This window comes from Pipistrellus kuhlii, unplaced genomic scaffold, assembly GCF_014108245.1.
Source record: "Pipistrellus kuhlii isolate mPipKuh1 unplaced genomic scaffold, mPipKuh1.p scaffold_m20_p_3, whole genome shotgun sequence".
NCBI lineage: Eukaryota > Metazoa > Chordata > Mammalia > Chiroptera > Vespertilionidae > Pipistrellus > Pipistrellus kuhlii.
This window is the reverse complement of record NW_023425529.1, coordinates 110,275,849-110,288,399: the sequence shown is the minus strand read 5'-3', so window position 1 is coordinate 110,288,399 and position 12,551 is coordinate 110,275,849. Positions and strand designations below refer to the sequence as shown.

Genomic DNA, 12,551 nt, shown 5'->3' with positions numbered 1-12,551 from the left:
CCCAGGGATGTGAAATAATGTCACCAAAGTAACACTTGTTTATGACAGTATCAGAACTAGAAGTCTTCAGTTATTTTTATGGGATGTGCTTTGTATACTTAACTTTTAAAAATCTTTCTTCAAATTTTTATAGATAAAATACTATCACCAAAAGTGTGTTCATACTCATTATTGGCAGAAACAATTGGCAGGAACCAATTAGTAAAACAATTTAGCAAAAAAGGAGGGGTGGAGGGTTAGGGGGGATAGAATTTAAAAAGGATTTGGAATAGTTCCCAGAATCCAAAGAAGATTTGAACAAATAGTTAAGTCTAGGAAAAGGTAGGAATTGAGTCATTTCAAGACTTTCAGTAGGATGAGCTTAAGTGGCTTCTCATAAAAGTGGTGTCATGACCACGTCATTCCAGTGATTTGTGGTGTGGTCCCTTAGTTTAAAATTTCAAGTGAGAGAGAGGCAGAGATGAAAGCCATTGCACACACTATTCTCACAACCTTCAGTGCCCTTCTGATTTGTCTACCAGTTGAAATCCTACCCATTTTTCAAGGTGTGTGTGTGTGTGTGTGTGTGTGTGTGCGCGCGCGTGTATGTGTGTTATATGTGTGTGTGTGATTTCCAGTACTCTGTATGTCTTCATCTTATAGTCCTTAACAAATTCTACTTAATAGTAGTACAGTAGAATCCCAACCCATATGGAAGGACATACAGGTAATTATTTGTGGATAAAACCCACATAAATGAAAACTCTTGGTCCTTAATATTTTTTAAGAGTATGTACCACAGACCATATGTGATGAGCTGTAACAGACTCCACTCCTTGAGGGCAGGAGCCATGTTTCATTTATCTTTGCTATTCTTGATGTGTTTTTCCTTTTTTTTTTTTTTACTTGAAAGGCACTCAGTAAATATCTGTTACATGTTTGAGCAAAATAATGGATTGTTTTTCAAGTTTTTATGGTCTTTCAAAATGGGCCAACAAAATAGTGTCAAGAAAGGGTTCCTATATTTAATAAATATGATCTGTAATTAACAGCACTGGTATTCAAATGCTTTAAGTAATTAAATATAATATTTAATACCTTCCCCCTAAAATCTTAAGCAATGTCTTGAGGAAAGAAAGAAGCATGGTTTAGTGGAAAGAATATGAAAACATGTTCCTGTGAAGCCTTTAGGTATATGAAGGCTTTACACTCTGCTTAGGGAGCTATATCATAAATAAATTGGCTTTTTAAATTTTAATTAAGAGGAGAAGGGAGAAAGAATAACAGTGAAGAGAGATGTGATGTTAAGAGCAGCCAATTAATTGGTACAAAGACTTCTCTTTTCCCTTAAGAAGCATTTACAAGCTATTTGAGATTTAAAGAAAAAGTTAATTTTTTTGTTTCAAAATGTGATATAATGGTCATAAAACTGTGGTTTTGGAAAGTGAATTTTATTGCTTTGTGATTAAATAATAGTGATGAGAGTGGTGGCCAGGTGCTTTGGACACTTCTTACCCTTCCCAGTGTTATATGGAGAATATTGAATCTAGAAATTAAATTAGCCTGTTCATGTGCAGTAGTAGATACTACTAAATAGGTGAGGAGCATTCACAGGTTGTATTAGGTACTTCTTGTGGTATTCAACATTTATAAACATGGATCTATATAAATAACATTTTTTCAGGAACAGTATTTTAGATGTATTTTGTTTTTTAAAAAGTATTACTGCCCTGGTTGGTGTTACTCAGTGGTTAGAGTGTTGACCCGCACACCAAAGGATCTCTGGTTCGATTCCCGGTCAAGGGCTTGTACCTACCTGAGTTGCAGGTTCTATCCTCAGCCCCTGTTGGAGATCATGTCTCTCTCACATTGATGTTTCTCTCCCCCTCCCTCCTTCCACTCTCTCTGAAAAATAAATGGAAAAAAATATCCTTGGGTAAGGAGTAACAAAAAAAAAAGGATTAATATGTGCTTTAATAGTGTGCTTGTTCTAATACATTTATAATACTTTATACATTGAAATTTTCCCAAATCTTGTTATTGTTAAGTTGGTTTTCTAGATAGAACTTTTAGCTTCAGTGAGAAGCAAACTCTAATATAAGATGTGTTTTGTTTTAAGAAAATTAAAATTCTAATCTTACTAAATCCATTAATAAGAAATTTTTTAGATGTTTTAAATTTAATATAAAAATAATTGAAAGCTTATTATTTCCTTCCTGGCATTCTTTGAGGTAAGGTAGGCATTTCTCATCATTGCTCTTTTTGTCATCTGACAGATTGTTCTTGAGATTTGTTGCATATGTTGCACTGATGGACTCTTGAACCATTGAATTACATAGTGTGTTCACAATTATTGCATATGGGCTACAACAGGGAGTCTCCTGGAATTTGAAGACAAAATTAAGAAAGGTCATCACCCTTTGAGAGTTTTTCTAGTCTAAATCTTGTAAGTGTGGTTTTGTCTGCACTTTACAATTTTGTCAGTTTCTCTCTCTCCCCCAGGGAACTGCATGTTTCCTGAAGATAGTACTGTGTCTTAATCATCTTTGATTCCACAATGCCTAGATGGTGCCCATCACATAGTAGGCATTTAGTTAAGGTTAGAGTAGTGCATAAAGTCATTCACCCTGAAGAGCTGAATCATAAATGCATGTCTGATGAGCCAAAGGATTTCCTGATTCTCTTCTCAAAACCTGGGTGGATTCTCATAAAAATATGACTGAGCCATAGCTTTTTCTAACTATAGTCATTCCTTTCCAGACTGTAGCAAAGCTGATACTCTCATGGGTAGTCATATATTGATATAATATCAAATAAGATACAGTATTTTAAGTGACTTTACCACAATGCTTGGTGGCTAGTAGGCACACAGTAGTGCTAACTTTTGTTTCCTTTTTCTGTTTCTCTTGGATTTTGTATGAGGGTCACCAAGAAAAATCTTTTTAATGGTAGGAAAAATTATCCTTCTGTTTGGACAATAGCACTTCAGCGTCTAGTTTGGACACACCCAAATTAATGATTCTGCTGGAAAGAGAAGTCAGAGCAACTGGCAGGCAGAACTGGTTCACAGACTTAGACAATGGACCTGCCAGTTTCACAATATTTTCTAGGCTGGCTGTTCAAGTCACTGTGTATTCTAGGATTTTATTTACATATATATGGATGTGTACACATGCCTGCATATATTAAATTTTTTGTCCTTTTAAACTATTCTCTTGAGAAAGAGCCAAGTGCATAAAAGCTATTTTATTGGAGGGAGCTGCAGCAGTCCAATAAATAAACCTGACAGGAGCCTGTTGCTTTATTTACTAGCCAAGAATAAAGTTTTTCTCTATTCCGACCAATGACTCTACTATAAACTTTAAAATATTCATTTTGAAAAAATGAACAAGATAGAAACAGACTCATAGATACAGAGAACAGACTGACAGTTAACTAACAGAGGAAAATGGGGTGGAGAGGATGGTGAAACAGGTGAAGAGATTAATTGGTAGTTACAGAATAGTTACAGAGATGTAAATTACAGCATAGGGAATATAGTCAGTAATATAATAAGAACTATGTATGAGGTCAGGTGGGTACTAGACTTATCTGGGTTATCACTTCATGAATTATATAAATGTCTAACCACTATACTGTATACCTGACACTATTACAGAATAATACTGAATGTAAACTATAATTTTAAAATATATTCCTTTTGTTTCTTTGATTTATACTATTTCTTTTTGCTATTACTGTGGGTAATGTGTCAGAATACAATCTTGATTATGATAAATGTTAACTCTGATACATTTGTTATTTTTTTCTTTCCATTCAAGATAAGCTTTCATTGGAAGGAATAGTGGTACAAAGAGCTGAATGCCGACCTGCTGCAAGTGAAAACTACATGAGATTAAAGAGGTTGGTGTTTTTTAACTTTAAAATAATACTTGATATTTCCTTTTAGGGATTGAAATGCATATGTTAGATTGCCTATTGACTGTAACTATGGTTGTAATTGAAAGGGTTTTCAAAAGCTATTTGGTTTTAAAACCAAGTAAGAACAAACTTCCAGTTAAAAAATAAGTCATAGGGAGGTAGTTTACAGCCAGGTGACTACATTTAATAATATTGCATATTTGAAAGTTGCTAAGAGAGTAGATCTTAAAAATTCTCATCATAAGAAAAAATGTTTTGTAACCATGCATGGAAACTAACGTTAACTACACTTATTATAGTGATCATTTTGAATGTATATGATTTTCAAGTCATTATGTTGAACAATTAATACTACACCTAAAAATATGTTATATGTCATTTATACTTCAATTTTTAAAAACTCCAAGTAAGAGTTTCTTTGGCAAGGAAACTTTCAGAACATGGGTTGTTTATTTGTGGTATTTAAGATATTTATATATTATAACATGGAATCAAACATTTTAAAACTTCTTTTTCTAGTTATTCATATAAATCTTGATTTTCCAAAGCTGTGTAATGATATCTTTGTACTATTTTATTTTCAAAGGTTATAATCTTCCCATAATATCTAAAATATTATACTATATAAAGCAAGTGTATTACTAGAATATCATCCTTTTGATCTGCAGAGAACATTTTATAAACTTATTACTTTGTTAAAGCTTTTGCTTCAGGGTCCTCACTTTCCCACTTTTGTATGTGCCTAACATTTTGTAATATTTAAAGATAATGATTACAAATTCTTGATATTTAAAAAATTTTTTTACTTTCAGAGTCAGCAATTTTTAAACCCTGAAGAATTGTATTATACTATTATAGTTTATATTGAATGTATTTCAGCCCCATATAGTTTAGAATCATAAATTTGTTTGTTTCAGTTCTTACTATGTGAAACAAAACAGACAGAATTCTGCCCTGTGGAGCTTCATTTTAGTGGACTGTAACTGCACAGAGCTGGTAGTGGAGAACACCTGGTGATGTGGAGTGGCAGCCTCTCAGACTTCATTATTCTCATTTAGGGGCTGGTTGAGCTGGATCATCTCTAAATTGTACATCATCTTTTTAATTTTTCTCCTTTTCTCGAATTAGAGTTTATCTCTTGGGAATAAAAAAAAGAGAGAGAGATTGGTTTTCTTGTCCACTAATTTCTCTAATTTAAATGCCTCCCCACAGCAAATAAAAGTATAACAATCAAAATGAAAAATGTTTTATAACTTTGGAACTTAGGCAGAAGATGTTTCTCTCTTTGTTTATAGCCTGTAAAGTCTTTGAAGATTTGTCTTCAAATAACTACTGAAATTGGAAAATGCGAAATCTGGTTACTCAGCTGCCAAGATTTTTTTCTGTGGTCTTGATTTTCTTTAAAGATTTCTGATAATGAGCAGACAGGTTGCTGGTACTTTTGAAGTGGCTGCTTTTTTCTTAACAAAAAAGAAATTAAAATTGTTTAGCCTTTAGAGTATGTTAAAACACCAGCCATTGCATATTTCAGTTTCTTCAGTGGTTTAGAAAATAGGGTGCTTCAGGAGATGATAATCATCTGAGTTTCATAAAACAAATACCTACCATAAGTTTTGAAGAGGTAGAATTTTTTACCACATGGGAAAAGACAGGAATAAGAACACTCTACACAGTGATATGAAGGCACAAAGACTTGGGGAACACAGTAGAGACTTGCTTATAGTTCTGCAAGACTGGAATGCAGGATTTGTTGTAGGCAGAACAAACATAAGCTCCAGCCCAGAACTTTTCTTTGAACTCCAAACTATACACCCCAAAGTCTGGTTCATTGTCTAATAGATATTCCGAATATGTCAAAAATTGAACTTCCCATCTTTCCCAAAAAACCTGCTCCACCAGCAGTCTTTCTCATTTGAGTTAACTCTGCTCTCCCATTTTGTCAGTCCAGAACTTTGACCACATTCCTTACTCTTCTCTCACACCCCACATCCAATGTGTCAGAAAAATCTGATTAACACTGCCTTTAAAATATTACACATCTGCAGGCTCACCGTTTCTCATCACCCACATGATCTGTCATTTCTCACCTGGATCACTGCAATAGCCTCCTCGCCAAGTTCCTGCTTCCACTTTTGCCGCACTGTAGTCTGTTGTCAACACAGTAGTCAGAGTAGTTCTTTTAAAATCTGTCAAATCATGCCATTCCTCTACTTACATGTCACTTGCAGTGCTTGCTGTATTATTCAGAATAAAATTAAAGCCCTTGCAGTTGTCTGCAGAGTCCTACATGATCACCCTTTAATTCCTCCTGCTTTTCTCCACATTCATCTCCTAATCTATACTAATAAAAGGGTAATATGCTAATTAGATCAGACATCTTCCAGTTGTCCAGTCCTCCTTCTGGACAAAACCACAGTGGCAGGGGCTGAGGCAGAGGCAGTTAGGGGCAATCTGGCCGGCAGGGGAGAGCTGTTGGGTGGAGCGGGGAGGGGCATAGCAATCAGGCCGGCAAGGGAGGGCAATTAGGGGAGATCAGGCAGGCAGGCAGGTGAGTGGTTAGGAGCCAGCAGTCCTGGATTGTAAGAGGGTTGTCTGACTGCCAGTTTAGGCCTGATTGCACTGGGATCCATCAAGGGGTCCTGGATTGTCGAGGGTGCAGGCTGGGCTGAGGGACACCCTCCCCCTCCTGTGCATGAGTTTCATACACCGGGCCTCTAGTAGTCCATAAGTACTCTAGGCATATTTCTGTATTAGGGCCTTTGTTTTGGATGTGCTTTTCTGCTTGCAACATATTTTTTCCAGATTAACTGCGTGGCTCAACTCCTCTTTCAATTCTCTTTTCAAATTCTACTTTAATAAGGCCTACCCTGACCATACTACTTCCTCCTATACTTGTATTTTCTTCATAGTACATAGCACTTTCTAATGTATGTACCCAAAACATATTTATTGCCATCCTTGCTCTAGTGCAGTTTTAAGTGTTTAAGGACAGAATTGGCAATTCAGTACTTGAACTATCCTGTACCTAGATATATCACACAATAGAGGCCCGGTGCACGAAATTCATGCATGGGGGGGAGGTTGTGTGTCCCTCAGCCCAGCTTGCACCCTCTCCAATCTGGAACTCCTCGAGGGATATTCGACTGCCTGTTTAGGCCTCATCCTTAAACGAGCAGTCGGACATCCCTCTCACAATCCAGGACTGCTGGCTACCAACTGTTCGCCTGCCAGCTTAATAGATGCCTAACTGCTCCCCTGCTGGCCCGATTTTCACTAACTGCCCTCCTCTGCTGGCCTGGTCACCTCTAACTGCCCTCTCCTGCTAGCCTGGTTGCCCCCAACTGCCCTCTTCTGCTGGCCTGATCACCCCTAACTGCCCTCCCTTGCCACTTTGGTTACCCCAACTGCCCTTCCCTGCCAGCTTGGTTGCCTCTAACTGCCCTCCCCTGCTGGCCTGGTTGCCCCCAACTGCACTCCTCTGCTCGTCCAGTCACCCCTAATTGCCCTCTCCTATTGACCATCTTGTGTCCACATGGGGGTGGACGTCTTGTGTGTTGGAGTGACAGTTTGCATATTACCTCTTTAGTAGATAGGATATGCTCAAAGTTTTTCAGTGATTCCCTGATTACCTACGTCTTTATGACATTCAAGTTTTTTATAATTTGGCTCTAGTCTCACTTTCTGACTTCATTTTCAAATAATCTCCTTTACCTAGACATCAGATGACTGTATCACAGTAGAAGTTGTTACCCCAAATGATCTAGGTAGGCACTTTTACATCTTATGCCTTTGTTACATGCTGCATATTTTACCTAAGACGCCTATCTACTTTCTGCCAGGATCCTTCTGAACCTTTAAAACCAAACCAGTTGTCACTTAGGGAGACCTTCTCACAGCCTCTACTCCCCACCAGCTAGGATTTGCTGCCCTCCTTTTCTACATTCCACATACTTAATTATTATTCTTTACTGGTTTTATATAAATGTCTATTTTCTACCGTTTACTTGAATGTAGTTGCAGCTTCTACAAAATTATGAACTTCATAAAAATAAGGACTGAATTTTATTTTTCTTCTCACTCTTCCTCCCTCTTTTTTATATTCTCTATACTTAGCATAGTGTGTTTTAATATTAAAAACCCAAAAAGATTTGTTGGGTTGAAATAGAAACTCCAGGTATAAAAACTTGGACTCAACAACACTCAGCTTCTTTAATTTTCTTACTCTGAACTGCACTTGAAACTGGAGTTGATTTTTCAGTATGTATACTCATGTATGTTTGCACACACATCTTTCTTGGAAAAGAGGAAATGATTATAAAACAAATGTAAATCTATTTCATCAACAATTAAGAATTTTTTCAAAATATAAAGTGTTGAATAGTCCTCCATTTATTTATCAAAGACCTTTTCTTAAGTCATTAAGGTTTATTTCTATATTGTATTTTAGCAAATAGTGGTTAGTAACATAAATGGGTATATTAAAAAGTGTATTTTATATCTATATACATATAAAAGCTAAGCAATCAGAACACCAGAACAACCGGTTGCTATGGTGCGCATTGCGGCCAGCCAGATCAGGGATGGGGCTGGCTGGCCTACTGCCCTCGGCCTCTCCCCCCAGCCAGCCCGCAGCCCCTCCCTACCACTGGTCCGGCCCAGTCAGCCCATATGGGGAAGAGGATGACCAGACCCACACATGCACAAATTCCTGCACTGGGCCTCTAGTTCTGTATAATAAAGAGTTAATATGCAAATTAACCTTAAGCCCTCACAAGAAGGCTGCCTACGACCAGGCTGGCAATGGGTCTAGTGAGGGATAGCCAAATGACTAAACAAGCAGGCTGCATGGGGTAACCAGGCTGGCAGGGGGGTTAGTGAGGGACAAACAATGACTGAACAAGAAGGCTGCATGGGGTGATCATACTGGCAGGGTGGGTAGTGAGGGTCAACCAAAAGACTGAACAGCAGACTGCATGGAGTGACCAGGTAGGGGGGGTGGGGGTGGAGGGAAGGTCATGATCAGTTCAGCAGGGGGGGGTGGGGGGGGCAGTTGGAGGCAACCAGGCCGGCAGGGGGCTCAGTAAGAGGTGACCAGGCTTGGTGGGGGTGACAGTTAGGAGTGACCAGGCAGTCAGCGGTTGCAGTTGGGGGCAACCAGGCCAGCAGGGGGGCAGTTGGGGGTGATTAGGCTGGCAGATGGGGCAGTTGGGGTTGACCAGGTCAGCAGTGGGAGCAGTTAGGGGCAATCAGGCTGGGAGAGGGAGACAGTTGGGGGTGACCAGGCTGGCAGGGTGGGGGCAGTAAGAGGTGACTAGGCCAGCAGGTGGGACAATTAGGGGGGGGGGGGCGTGCAGTTGGGGGGTGATTAGGCTGGAAGGGGGGTAGTTGGGGGCGACCAGGCTGGCAAGGGGACAGTTAGCGGAGATAAGGCCAGCAGGTGGGGGCAGTTAGGGGTGACCAGGCAGGTGAGCAATTAGGAGCCAATGGTCCATGATTATGAGAGGAATATCCGACAGTCAAGACATCCCCTGAGAGGTCCTGGATTGGAGAGAGTACAGGCTGGGCTGAGGGGACTCCCCCCAGCCCAACTCCTACCCTCACTCCCACTCCTTCCACCCTCCCCTCCCCATGCATGAATTTTGTGCACCGGGCTTCTAATTTATAAATAATGTTCTTAAGAATTAGTGTTATTAACAGGACTTTAATTTTAGTTATAAATTTTCATAGCTCTCTGCTATTAAGTTTTAGTCAGATGTTATGAAAATTATAACTCTCAGGTTAATCAAATATAAGATTCTGTCATTCGTTTAGAGGTAGAAATTAGTATTGCAGTAACCCCAAAACATATGTAAACACTTAAATCAATGAAATTCAAGTTAAGAAAGAAGAGAATCTTATGTTATAATTTTTTTTGTTCTATCATAATATAAAATCCCATTCCATTTAACCACCAAGTAAATTTTATAAAAAACCTGAAAGAGAAAAAATGCAAATATATTTAATAATAGCTCTTATGTGTTATACTAATTAAATTGTTTTAATGTGCCTTTTTATTAAGTATAAATTTTAGTTAAGCATCTTGAGTTTTTTCTTAATAGTTGAATGATAAATTATGTAATCACCCTATTTGTAATATATGTTGTATGTCTTAAATTTAGAGGGACATAAATATTACACAAGCACCAAATGTGCATTTTCTTGTAGGAAAGTCACAGTACTGGGGAAATATAGAACTCTAACTTCTGCATATTTGTGTCACTCATCTAAAAATATTTGTCTGAAAAGTTTTTATTTCATACAGTGTTTGTGAGTATTCTTCAAAATCCTAAGAAGAGCCTTTCCCTTTGGGAACAGAATATTGTCTGTGGGAAAGAGAACAATCTGTCTCTCTTCTATGCTAAGACACCAGACAGTAGGAAGCAAGATGTGATTCACACTCTTTCCTGGGGAGAGGTTACCATGTTGTACCTGCCTAGATTCCTAATGTCCTATATTACACTAAAAGATGTTTTTTAATATCTTATTGTAAGGGAAGAGGGAAAGGACCCCCTCATTCAGTAGATCTTTCCATAATTTCTTGTGATGCCATTCATGAAGGTGAACTAGACTTGTCCCCAAAGAAGTTCTGCAAATAAAATTTTTTATTAACACAATAACCACATTTAAGCATTTTTTTTCACCACATTTAAACTAGTATTTGAATATATTTAGTACTGTAATTTTGACTCTTCTCCATATATAAATTTCTCAAAGAATAATTATTTTATAAATGTTTTTATAGAAGGATGATTCTCTTATAGCTATATCCTTTTTTTAAATTGATTTTTCTCCCATCCAAGTACTAACCAGGCCCGACCCTGCTTAGCTTCCAAGATCAGACGAGATCGGGCGCATTCAAGGTGGTATGGCTGTAGACTAAATTGATTTTTCTTTAGAGAGAGAATAGAGATATTGGAGGGAGAAGTGAAGGGAGGGAGAGAGAGAGAAAAAAAGAGAGAAATATCAATTTGTTGTTCTACTTATTTATGCATTAATGGGTTGATTTTTGTATGTGCCCTGACTGGGGACCAAACCCACAACCTTCGGGTATCAGGACCATGCTCTGATCAATTGAGCTATGCAGCCAGGGCCTAGCTATATCCTTTTATATTAAAAAGATAGAAGATGAATTATAAATATATAATTTATTGTTCAAAGCCAATTACTTTTGAGAGTGAAGGTGGGCACTAACCAGAAAGGACACCATACTAAGATTATACTATCCCAGATTAAGTGAATGTAAGATCACCCTTAATGTGGATAGCCTGGATACACTAAAATGATGATAACCTTTTAAAACAACAACTAGCCGGGACCGGTTTGGCTCAATGGATAGAGCATCGGCTTGGGGACTGAAGGGCCCCGGGTTCGATTCCGGTCAAGGGCATGTACCTTGGTTGCGGGCATATCCCCAGTAGGGGGTGTGCAAGAGGCAGCTGATCAATGACTCTCATTGATGTTTCTAACTCTCTATCTCTCTCCCTTCCTCTCTGTACAAAAATCAATAAAATATATTTAAAAACAAAAAAAACCAAAAAACAACAACTAAAAAAGTATGGGTCAAATAATAAAAGTGCTGGCAATCAAGAATTGTATACTAGAAATTCTAGACTGGAGCAAACTGGTATGGCTAACCATAAACTGTTGTATGTATTGAGTAGTCACAAAATTGATAATATGATAGTACTGTGTTAACATTTTCATGTAAATTTTTATATATCAAGTTTATTAAACTCCAAAATGAATAATAAACTGAAAATGGTTTCATAGAAAAACATTATTCTATAATCCTCAGTAAGAGTTAAGGTCATAGCACTAACTCGGAATTTTATAATTTCATGACCAGGGAGGTACAGCATTATATTTTAGCTTTCTGTGATCTTATTTGAAACAACTTGCATTGAATAGAGTTTTTGGAGAATGTTGAGGTTAAGGGTTAATATCCCAGTGTCAGGGTGCTTTCATTTGCAAGAATCAGAAAACCCGAAGCAAAGTGGCTTAAAATAAAAGAAATTTACTGACTCGAATAAATCAAATCCGTTGGTACTGTGGGTTTTAGCCATGGCTTTCTCTAAAAGTTCTCTATATCATCAGTGCTCTAGCTCTGTCTCTAATTTTATTGGGTCTGTCTTTTCCAGCTTGACTATTCTCGGGCCAGTTTATCTTCTGGTAGCAAGATAGCTGCATGCAGCTCTCAGGATTACCTACCTCTTTATTCATATGAGAACCCAGAAGTTAAGTGACCTTGTCTTTAGCCATTTAACAGAACCCTTCACTTCATTCAGTGGGCTAACATAGGTTCTGAGTCTATTCCTGAACCAATTAATGTGTCAGTGGAGATGGGATACATGGACTTATTAGGGCCTACCCATGGAAATATATAGGCAATAGGGTCAGTCCCAATCAAAGCATGTGACCACTCCTCAATAGGGAAGGGGTGGAGTGGGTGCTAGGGAGGCAATCATAAGATCTGCAGCAAAACCTTTTTTCTAGAAAGCATCTTAGGAATAGGAAATACTCATCAGGGAAATTCACACTCTTGGTTGCTTCTCTATATAGAGGGCCAATACTCTTATTAACAATTCTGGAACTATGAAGATGCTTTGATAATA

The 12,551-nt window shown here is 38.0% G+C and overlaps 1 protein-coding gene across 1 annotated transcript in view; it reads left to right on the top strand.

The window, feature by feature from the left end:
- GTF2F2 (general transcription factor IIF subunit 2) overlaps nt 1-12,551 on the top strand; it is a 144,978-nt gene that overhangs the window by 59,149 nt on the left and 73,278 nt on the right. Inside the window, exon 5 of the mRNA XM_036456208.2 lies at nt 3,801-3,882. Coding sequence (XP_036312101.1) covers nt 3,801-3,882 — 82 coding nt within the window. The remainder of the gene's footprint in view (nt 1-3,800; nt 3,883-12,551) is intronic.